General features: G+C 40.5%; 1 protein-coding gene across 2 annotated transcripts in view; it reads right to left on the bottom strand.

Moving 5' to 3' along the window:
• The window catches only part of gnb1l (guanine nucleotide binding protein (G protein), beta polypeptide 1-like), a 29,775-nt gene extending 20,508 nt beyond the window's left edge, over positions 1-9,267 (bottom strand). Inside the window, exons 1-3 of one of the 2 annotated variants that reach the window (XM_028578359.1) lie at positions 9,182-9,263; positions 6,066-6,129; positions 805-979 (exon numbers count right to left, since the gene is read on the bottom strand). In XM_028578359.1, the coding sequence (XP_028434160.1) occupies positions 805-914 (110 nt within the window). In that variant the 5' untranslated portion in view covers positions 915-979; positions 6,066-6,129; positions 9,182-9,263. Of the gene's footprint in view, positions 1-804; positions 980-6,065; positions 6,130-9,181 lie in introns of both variants that reach the window. The other variant, XM_028578358.1, reaches the window with a different exon arrangement.
• Between the last annotated feature and the right edge of the window lie 2,716 nt (positions 9,268-11,983).

The raw sequence follows: 11,983 nt of genomic DNA, 5'->3' as shown, positions 1-11,983 counted from the left end.
GAGCTGGGCAATATATTGTTATTATATCAATATCGTGGTGATGCCATTATTTCTTTTATTAGCCACTATTAAATCTAAATGAAATGTTCCTCTTATCTGTAAAATAAGCATGTGACCCGTTTCAACTCCACCCCTTGTAGAATCAGAATCGGGAATCGATCAGAACCTTAATCGAGGAAGAACTGGAATTGGAAAATGATGCCCAACCTATAGGCATAGGGCTGGGCGATATGGAGAAAATCAAATATTACAAAGAAATTTACCAAATAACTCTATATCGATATTAGAACAAAATAGAATACACTTTATTGGCCCCGAGAGGAAATTTGTCTTGGGCATAGTGTTACAATCTGTTGCTTCACAACACAAACATGGAACAGAAAAAACATTCTAAAATTGACATAAAACAAACATAAGATCATAAGATCATCAAAGCATCTTAGGACATAAAGGAAGGACACATATGACTGTACAGACAATACAACATCTTAAAAAGTGACTAAGAATTAAAGTGAAAAGTGCAGGTGGTTTTATTTTGGCTGGTGGTTCTTTTGCTCTTTTGTGCTAACATTTACTATTGGAGTTCAGCAGCTTGTAATAAATATAAATATAATAATATATAATATGCAATATAATATTGCAACCATATTGTAGGGATGACTTGTTCAATTGTTCAAATCAAAATGATGCCCAACCCTACTTGTGATGGACTAAATGAAGGACTTAGATAAACAAAACAAAAAAAAACTCACCGTTTGAGGAAGGTGAAGAGCCAAAATATGAACGTTGAGATAAATGACTCACCCAGAAAATAGGAGGGGCGTGTCCCTTCCATGGCAGCTGAAGTGGAGGGTGTTGAGGGGCCCGCCAGCCCCCCTCAGGGTGTAGATGGGGGACGGAGCAGGACGAGACATCCCCGGGTCTCAATGCAATCAAGGTATGGTTGCAGGGAAGCCTCAAACCCACGTCATGACACCCACTGAAAGAGAGAGGTGAGTAACTTGTCGGATTTATCTGAAGAAGGTGAAAATGCAGTTTGAGCTCCAGAGAGTATTTCTCCAACTACGGCCGTGCAATGAACCAAACTTTGATCGCAATTCAATTTTTGGCTGGTAAGGGGTAACAAAAGCAATGTCAATTGAGAAAAACTATTATTTTGCACATTACATGGACATGTCTTGTGTTTTGAAGGGGAATTCAAAAAAGTTCAACAGGAAAAGCATTATGGGAAATTTCACAGTTCAAGGTGTTTTTACTGCTGACTTGTTGAACTGTTTCACTGCTTTTTAAAGTTCAATAACGGCAACATCTTTCCAAAAGCCAATGAGTAATCGTGTTAAATAATCCTGATTTCAATACCGACCAAAAATAATTGTCATGATTTTTTCCATAATCATGCAGCCCTATCTTCAACAAAACGGTACTGTGCCTTTTTAGCAGAAACGTATAAATGGATAAACGTTTCATTAAAATCAGGTTAATTGGCTCTTTCAGAGGGATGCAATAAGATGAAAGTCAATTCAACGATCAGAAATTGAATTATCCCATTTTGTTTTAACACTGAGCAGAGACTGTCAGAAAATAGCTCCATTTTGCCTTGGAGCCTTTCTCTTCCACACAGCAGACAGTTGTGTTTAATGCACTGTCTGTATTTTCTCCATTGTTAGTAGCTACAAACCCCGTGGCTCTCTCACTCCATCTTCCTCCTTCTATTCTACCTGATAACACCTCTCTTACTCAATAAGTCATAAATCACAACCTCTGACAGCCTAATTACAGTAAACAGACAGAGCTTTTTTGGCTTCTCACTCGTCTTGTGATCAACAGCCGTTGTCCCAGAGGTAGAAGCAACAGCTCAGGATTTTATGTCGTTTGTAGGCTGGGCTGTTGAGGAAACCCAACCGACCGCAGGTATGCTGCTAGGAAATAATGCGTCAACATTAAAATTGCAGCGCAATCACGTGTGAGTGACACTTAGCGATTGGCTTCAGATAGATAACATCCATCTATACATCCAGTTTCTAAAAGGCTCATCGTGTTTAGAATCACAGGTGTCTCTAACCTGTTAATGCCAACATTCAGTGTATTTAAATTTGACCATCTTTATACCCACACAAAAAAAAAGTTCTTAAATTCAGGATGACACATCCCCACTTCTCAGAGTTATGGAAAACAATGGCTTTTCACAAAAAACACACACTGAAATACATATCAACAATTACCTGATACTAATACAATACAATTAGTAATTAAAATAAAAAATAAAAAAAGTCTTTCAGTTTTGACTGGCCACCACCCCTGAGGCTGCCAAGTTAATTCCTCCCTCACCTATGTTGACATTATTTTTCCAGGTTATCTGCAAATACATGTTCGCCAAGTCTAATATGACTTTTCTAAACAGACCAAAATCAGCATCACCACACTGCTAAAAATGTAAAGTAGTGCACAATAATACACTGAAGGAATTACAATTAAAGGAATACTTTGACATAGGTAGGATTGGGCATCGAGAACCAAAGGATTCTGATGGAATCACTTTTTATTGGAATCATTTTTAGAATCTGATCAGCTCGTTGCAAATTTAACACAAGTAACTAACCAAGTTTTGGTTTCCATAGCGGCCACCGTTCTTCCCATAGACAGTAAAAGAACAGACACAGCGATGCCATAGACTTCTACGGAGACCAGTGAAGTCACTTATCCTGTGCTGGCTGAGCATAACTGAGCAACCTCAAACTGAGCTTGAAGACGTAGATGTGACGTGAGCAACGTGTCTGAAAGTGTGAAGTCTTCTGGTAGCTGTGCCAAGAGAAATCTCAATCATTCCCAATCTTACAGAGATGGAGAGCGTAGGTATATGTAAGGAGATAACATAGACACAGGCTAATTATTGCTAACTAACATGCTTGTTAACATTAGTAATTAAACCTAAACAGCTAATGTAAGTCGAAACTGCCTGCGAGCTTCTCCTGTACTATACAGTAATTCCTCTATTGGTTATGACCCAATCGTTAGCCTGTTTTTACAAAAACGTCTGCTACGGAGCCATAACGTGAGATACAAGGTAATGGAGCCTTTTATACATTGTCTTGTTTCTTTAGAAATAAACAATGGACAAATAGAGTCTTTAAACGCTTCAGATGTAAAGTTATTCACTGTCAAAGTGACGCCAAAATGAATGGGAGTCAATGGAATGCTAACAGGAGGTGATGGCTTGTTAGCCTAGAATCTCCCCATAGGAGGTACGCTTTCTGGATGCTCGCATACACCCCTTGGTTCTTACACGCGCTTGTTGAGTTGCAGCCATGGAGCACAGTAAGCGGCGCTCTAAAGTTTGGCTTTATTTTACATTGAAAAAGCCCAGTAAAACTATAAATCAAAATTAAACATAAGTAAAAATGTCATCTTATCCATGAAATAAGCATCTGACCCTTTTCAACTCCACCCCTCAAAGAATCGGATTTGAGAATCAATAACAACCGGAATCGAAAGTTAGAATTGGATTCAAAACAATGCCCAACCATAGACATAGGGCTGGGCGATATGGAGAAAATCAAATATAACAATAGGGCTACACAATTAATCGCAATTTTTAATCAAAATCGCAATATGGACTAGGGCAATACCCAAATCGCAGGGGGGGAGGGGCGCAATATTTTTTAAACCATTCTGAATTCGGTATAGAGGTGCTGCAGAGACGTCCCGGCCTACAAATCATATCCTACAGACTAAAGAAAACATCTTTGTTTGATACAAATCCTTGCAAAAATCACCATATAATCATTTTACATTTTTAAAATTTTTATATTCTTCAATGAAAATGAAAATAATGATACAAAATGATAATTCCCTCCAATATCGTGAATCATATAGCCTATCGCAATATCAGTCAAAATAATCGCAATTAGATATTTTCCTCATATCGTGCAGCCCTACATAACAATATTTTTTACCAAATGCCTCAATATCGATATTGCGATCATAATGTAGGGTTGACTGTTGGTGCTTTCACAACATAATTACACAATGAGTAAAAATAATTATTAGTAATTTGGATCAGTCAATTAAATGATCTTCTCATCTAACTCTAGCAAGATAGCGGGTAAAAACTATTCTAGCACAATATAAAATAAAATAAATAACTAGCCTATATGTTTTATGTCATCTGAGTTAATGAACACAACCTCACCACCACCACCCCCCCCATCCTCCAACCCTTCCTCCACTTTTACTTATCATAACCCTTGCTCCCTGCAATCAGTGGACTCTGAAACTGGAGCCTGAGGCATTCAGGAGCAACTCATTTCAGGAGGTTAGTGGTTAAATTGTCCATGTGAATCTGTGAAGCCTGACCCCTGACCAGCCTGCCTAATTAAGGACACAACGCTGCAGTCGGATCAACCGAAGAGGAGACAGTCATCACATCAGCTTTACTGTCACACTGCATGCTTGCAAAATAGAGCATTTTTTCCAATGCTCACTACAGAAGAGAAAGCACTAACATCCATCCAAATCTGTAAAATAACCAATGGTAAAGCATATCTATTTGCATATAACATTGACGTTTAACTAGGTATCACTAGGGTTGGGTATCGTTTGGATTTTTACGATTCCGAACCGGTACTTTTAAAACGATTCCGCTTCCTAAACAGATTCTTAAAAAACTGAAAAAGTGTAATATGTTTACTAGCAATCGGGTGCAGTGAATGGTTAATATGCTTTTACGTCCGTTTACGTCCGGAAAATATGGCATTTTGAAAGTAGCCTACATTTACGGTAGCTAGCTAACGGTAGACTAAAGTGCGATATTTTTACGTCCGTTTCGGAGCAACAAAAGGGAAAATATTTCAGTCGACACATTAAGTGAAACCGAAATGAGGAACCGAAATTTGCGTTCTAATCCGGTCCAATTCCTACCGGTTGCACGGAAACGGGTTTCGGTACCCAACCCTAGGTATTACTCATGAGCTAACTATGAGCTAAACCAGCACGAAACCTTTTGGCTGACAACTGTACAAACTTGTTTTTGTGTGGTATGGAAAAAATGGAAAAAAACGTCAACAGTGGTTTTGTGAGGGTCTTTCAGTTAAGCCCTGAATTTATGGGTATGGCTGCATTCCTGAGCCAGAGTCCTGTGCCTGTGCGAGTGTGTGACAGGAAGGGGCTCACTCTGATAACAGGTGGATTAAGCGTCCCTTATTGTCCTCTTGCAGCAGGCCTTCACGGAGCAATGAGTCACGGACACAGCAGCCTGAAACTGTCTGTTAGTTGACTGTTTTCATTGTCTCAAGGCCAGTGGCTGTAAGACTTTCCAATGGCAATCACAGCTACCTGTCAATCACAGACAACAGTTGGGGACAGTGATGGACATGTCACTTGAGGACTAAATAACCAAACGTATATCTAAATGAGGAGTATAATGGCCACTTTCCCCTGCCGCCACTTCCTCGGTGGACTGTCCCTTCTGTTTTCCAGGCGTCAGCATTTCCAGTGTCTAAATTGCCCACAACAATGGGTCCGTTGTGGCGGCCGCAAGTGAGTCCCCCCCCCACAAACCCAAATACAAACATGCAGGCAGCTCAGGAAGGGAGAGACAGATAATGTAAACAAACAAGACGGTGGCAGGATGTCACTCCAATCTATTTGTAAGGACCCTTTAAATTGTTCCTTGCCAACAGAGAGAGGCAGCCGAGCAAACAATCAAGCCGGCCACTTGTCAAGCTTGTATGTTTGACGTCTCTAGCAACTGCAAAGATACCTTTGCTGGAGTAGGGGCAGTAAGTAGCTGCGGTAGACGTGATCCTCTGGTCACAGATCCTCAAGGACAGGTAACCTGTTCTATTAAGATCTCCAAACTATTCTCCGCACCCGGCAGTTTTAATGAACCTAAGAAGCTTTCATAAAGTGATTGAGCAATAGATAACAAATAGGTCAGTGAAGGTCTTATTAAACATGTCCACAGGAAAAAAATCAGTGACTAGCTAGGCCTAATTAAGCGTGTGTGTGCGTGCGTGTGTGTGTGTGTTGGACAGGCCATAATAAATCAGACTGACTGATTAATATACCTGAGCTGGATATGGGGACCCAGTGGGAAGAGGCAGGAGAGGAGGACTGAGGCTCCTGCTGGCCCTGTAACAGATAAGACAGCTCGGGGGTAATCTGACTCTAAGTCCATGGATAAAGGCAGTTTGTCTCTTCTTGGGGCCGTCTGTCCACACCTACTGGGTAATTAGGCCTAATTATGAGAGAAAGGTCCGCTTCCCCTTCATGTTATTAAATAAGAGCCAGCCTCGTCCGCCAAGGATCTCTCAACGCCAGCAAGGGGCTGGCGACCTTCAGATCAAACGCAGCCACTATCTATGCACCCCCCCCCACCCCCACCCCGCTGCCCCGACTGCAGCACCCGTTCCCCTGCTCGACATTGCTGCACATATGAGAGCTCGAGGAGGGAGGGGACAGAGAGAGTATTCGTTATGATATGGGGCATCAAAGTTTTTTGTTTTTTTTAACTAGAGGTGAGGTGGGGGGGGGGGGTCCTGTCCACATTCCTCCCTTGGCGCTTTAGTGCTGGTATCATGTGATCGGCAGCTACCCACCTGAGCTGCCCCCTTGTCAAATTCTGCCATTCATAAATAAGAGCAGAGCGGGAGGGGATATACTGATCACAGGGGTTTATTATAGAAGCTTTATAATGTGCCCCAGCTTCACAGGAGCCATTATGGAGGCATGGGATCCCAAGATCCCCCGCTGATATCAACTTCATCAAATATGAGATCTGAGCTGTGTGATGAAAACTGAAGTAGATTACACATAACTCAAAAAGCTGCACATTCTAGATAGGCCTTGCAATGAAAAGCCAACTTTATAACCGATAGTATTTCTTTTCTGTAACATCTTTGCCAACTAGCTTTTAAAAAAACTAAAAAAAGACCTCAAATCCATCCATTTCTGCTACATCATACCTGAGCTATTAGTCATTCTGTTGTTTATCGCAGGCAATGGTCTTTATCAGCTGTTTCCCTGCTTTTCACCATCTGGCCAAGGGGGCGCTTCCCCCTCACTGGCTGGTCAGTGGGTGGGAGGTGAGCTGGCGCTATGATCATTAGTCAGCCTTTCTGCCCTAACCCTCCCCCTAATACAGATCCTTTTGAGGAGGAAACCAACGTGGCAAATACAGAGCGGGGTCCATTATAAAAGTCCAGTTAGACAAACAACATGGGAAGTGGCGAGGAAGACACACGCCCTTTATTGTGTCTTGGTGGGGTTATCTGGACTGGATAAACAGCCCGGCATCAGATAGAAGCTGAAGTCAGACACAAGTGCACCAACACCCACTGTCAGTCACAGATCCAATGAGTGGGAAGAGGTGGCATTGTTTGCGGGAATGGCGTGAATGCTAAGCAGAGGCCACTGCAGATAAGAGCTCAATGCCTTGTGGCTGTCACTGAGGCAGGCACTGATGGAGCACTGTGTCAGAGGGTCCTGTTTTAGGAGGTCCCGACTGTGGTCAACAGGTACCCGGAGCCTTATCTGTTTGCATTATCACTCATTTCCTCCCCGAGGTCATTTACCTGGACACTAGAGGATAAAGGGACACAAGAGGGTCGACAGGCAAGTGTCATCCTACATCTCCACACGTTAGGGACGTGATGAGCCTTGGATCAATAGGGATTTTGCTGTCCATACAGCAAAGATATGAAAACAAGTAAATGTTTATGGTGCCATAATCTCAATAAGCCATTATGCAGGGGAGATCAAACACAGAAACAACAAGATGTTACACTTTGTCAAACAGCACATCCCCCAGTGTTACATCTTCGGGGGTGTGATGAGTGACTGCATGAAGACTAGTCAATAGACGGTGAAAAGTTTAACAGAGTGCTAACTATTTGTACATGGTGAACACAGTTTCCAGAGTTCAGCCAGAACTCCTCTACCAAATTTAAAAAGTTTAACAAAAGCTAGTACAACTCCAAGTTGTGCATTATCATGGGAGATATTGTGAGCTGGAGCTCCATGATCAGTCTCACAACTAAGGTAAAAAGCACTCAGCCACCGAAGCTGCATAATCCTTTAAATTGGCTGTTTGAACAGGATACATGACATAATACAAATTAATATAAATCATAATAGAAAAGATTTAGAACTTTTAAATCTGCATCTGAACTCGGACCTGCTTAAAAATACACTTGACAATCAGAGGACATGTGTGCCAGCCTTCTTCCTTAACAAATGAGTGCACGTTAAGTTAAAGAGAAAATCGCTAAAATGTGTTTGTATGCTTGATTGTTATGATTTATCTAATATCTAAGAATTCCATAAAATAATTTGTGTTATCTGCTCTGAGTTCTCCCGCACACACTCACAAATAAATATAGGTGTGATCAGTTGGTAGAGCGGGCACACATATGCAGAGGAGGTTTATCACTCGACGCAGAAGGTCCAGGGTTCGAATCCGACCTGTGACGGTTTTCCTGCATGTCTTCCCCTTCTCTCCCCTTTCATATCTCAGCTTTCCTCTCTAATAAAGGCAGACATGCCCCCAAAAAAGCTTCTAAAAACAACAACAACAAAAAAAATTAGGTTACAGGTAGCTCAAGACATTTCATGAGCTTGTCTACAAACAGTCACACCAAACTTCATTCAAAAATTAGGAAGTTTCTGTTGCTTGGTCATTGGCACATACATGCAGCTCAACTTGTATGAGGAAACACTGTGCACAAGTACACTCTGGTGGAAGATGACTAAAAGTGTAACATTAGAGTCAATTACAATGTAAGCATTTATTCTAAAAGTGTTATTTTACTGGTCTTGTTTCACAGCTGTTGTTTTTTGACTTATTTTAACCATGTACTGGTGTCTCAATGCGACTCTACCAGACGGGGCTGCTTTATGCTCACAACACCGTTTATTAGTTATCATTCTGAAGCTATAGCATTAGCTAAAATACTGGGATGAAAACCAAAAAAAGGTAAGACTATGGTCCATATCTACACGCTTAGCTTAAACGGGCAATCTCATGTTTACAAGGTTAGCAACAAGCTAGCAACTACCTACCACAGCAGCTACACACAATACATATGCCTTTGTTATTACATGGTAGGCGTTATCGCTGGGTAAAGTAGGGTCACTATAGTAAAAAAAAAAAAAAAATAGGCTTTAACAAAACGTGACAAAATACCATTTCAGTGACACGCAGGTGTTTGGGCAGCTGTCAGCCAGCTTTGCGAGGAAGGGATACAAAACATGCGCCGGACATGAAGGACCTCTATTTAGAGCAGATGAGCTGCCCAAGAAAGTGCCTGTGTAGAAAACTCAGCTCGCGCCCGCTCTCTCTCTCTCTCTCTCTCTCTCTCTCTCTCTCTCTCTCTCTCTCTCTCTCTATCTCTATCTCTATCTCTCTCAATTTTCAATTTCATGTTGCTTTATTGGCATGACCAAAAAATACATCTGTGTTGCCAAAGCATAAGAACAAACATACATATAAACAACAACAAGGAGTAAATACATTTGATATAATAATAAAAGTGAACAGGATAATTATGATATAAATGCAGATATTAAACAAATTCTGTGCATGTCCCTCAAAGGGTACGTTGAAACAATAATATAAAAAAGAATATCTCTTTCCCTCTCTCTCTTTCTCTCTCTCTCTCTCTCTCTTTCTCTCTCTCTCTCTCTCTCTCTCTTTCTGTCTCTCTCGCTCTCAATTCAATTTGCTTTATTGGCATGAACAAAGAAAACATGTTGCCAAAGCAGTTTACAGAAAATACATATATAGTACATATCACATATTAAATAAATACAGTAGGTGTCACATATATTCTCTACTGCACTGATAGTTATACAACATACTATATTACAAAATAATTACATAACACAATGTAATACTTAACAGTTTTGTACAATATAATGACTGTACCAATGTGTAATGTTGGGATCTTATAGTGGTGAGTCCCTCAGGTTGTGGCAGGCAGATCCATATTTAGAACTACCAGCTTCTCCTGATATTAACATTGGGAAATTTGCTATTTTGTTGTTTATTTTTCCAAAGTGAAGAGATATATTCACAGTGGAGGAGGAAGTGTCTCTCTATTTCTATCTCCCCTGTTGAGCAGTGAGCACATATATGCTCCTCTCTGGGCAGCCATGTCTGCCAGTTGGTGGTCACTGAGCCTGTCTCTCTCTCTCTCTCTCTCTCTCTGACCTGTCTGCCTGTCTTCCTGTCTCTAGGGCCAGTTGGTGGTCACTGAGCCTGTCTCTCTCTCTCTCTCTCTGACTTGTCTGCCTGAGTCTTCCTGTCTCTAGGGCCAGTCAGTGGTCACTGAGCCTGTATTTATCAGGATCCGTCTCTGCTTCAGATCTCTGACAGTGTGCAGATACTCAGCCAATTCATATTCTCTGTTAAGAGTCAAATAACAATTTAGTCTACTTTGTGTTTTTGTTTGACTTTTCCAATGTTCTAAATATTGATATTTTGAATGATTCATAATCTGTTTAGTTCTGTGTTGTTTGAACCAGTGCTGATGGGAGCTTGGTTAGTTAGCCTCACCATCAGCTGACTGAGGGCACTGTTTTCAGGATTCAGCTCTTGGGTTTTTAGTGCTTTAAAATGAAGTGTGTCTTTTTTGGCTTAAATTAAGATGTGTCCAAAATGTAATAGCTTGTTTCTGTATATTTAGCAGTAATGGTGAAACGTCCCAGTTCTGCTCGACAGGCATTGTTTGGGGTTTTCCTTTGAACGTTTAGAATTCTTCTACAGAATTCTGTGTGTAGGGTCTCTGTCGGGTGCTTGTCCCAGGAGTCATGCTCCAATCTACTGAGTGGGCCCAACATTTCACTTCCATATAGTCATAGATATATATCTATGCATATAAGCCAAATGGAGTCAAAGGCTTTTTTAAAGTCGATGAAACAAGCAAATATTTTCCCTCCCTTTTTTTGGTGGACATGTTTGTCAATTAAAGTATGTAAGGTGTATATATGATCGGAGGTTCTGTAACTTGGAAGAAAGCCAATATGGCATTTACTAAGTATGTTTTTTTCTTGAATAAAGGTTAATATCCTTGAATTTAGGATACCACAGAATATTTTCCCCAGGTTGCTGTTGATACAGATCCCTCTGTAGTTATTAGGGTCTGATTTATTTCCATTTTTGTGGATTGGGGTGATCAGCCCCTGGTTCCAGACATCAGGAAAGCAGCTTCTCTCTCTCTCTCTCACACTCTGTTCAACGTTTTGTCTTCAGTCTCTCCACGATTGACTCCACGATCGTCGTTTCTTATGAGGTGTACAGGATAAACAGTAAATAATAAAAAGAGCAGAACAGCACCCTGTTGTTGTTATATTGTCCATGAAACATTTTATTTCAATGTAAGAGAATAGAAGAATACTAAAACCCAAGATATATGCTCTTTCAAATCCTCCTTCCATATTAGGATTCCAGTGGTGGAATGTAACTAATAAGTAGCCTACAGGCTCAAATTTGAGGTAGGCTACTTGCATGCCACTTTCTACTGTAAGTTTTACTATACTACATTAATCTGGCAGCTTTAGTTTCTAGTTACTTTAAAAATTAAGATTTTTGCTCACAAAACACGTGTAGTTTATAAAATACGATGTTTAATATAAATTAACCTACCCAACAATAGACAAAATGATTAGCCGATTAAAGACTTAGTTGATTGACAGAACTGTTTTGATCATTTCCAGTCTCATAAATGTGAGGATTTTTCTGCATTGAGTAGTTAAATTGTATTACTTTAAGTGCATTTCCTGATGATACTTACATACTTTTACTTAAGTACCATTTTGTCTGTCTATACCTGTCTATACCTTGTATATCACATTGCACTTTTCTGCTCTTTTTGCACTGGTGGGACGCAAACTGAATTTCGTTGTCTTTGTACTTGTTCTCTGCACAATACCAATAAAGTTGAATCTAATCTAATCTAATTTTCACTTTCACTTCACAACTTTACTT

This window comes from Perca flavescens, chromosome 5 (genome assembly GCF_004354835.1).
Source record: "Perca flavescens isolate YP-PL-M2 chromosome 5, PFLA_1.0, whole genome shotgun sequence".
Classification (NCBI taxonomy): Eukaryota; Metazoa; Chordata; class Actinopteri; order Perciformes; family Percidae; genus Perca; species Perca flavescens.
Note: the sequence above shows the minus strand (reverse complement) of the source record. Positions and strands in the feature narration are given on the sequence as shown.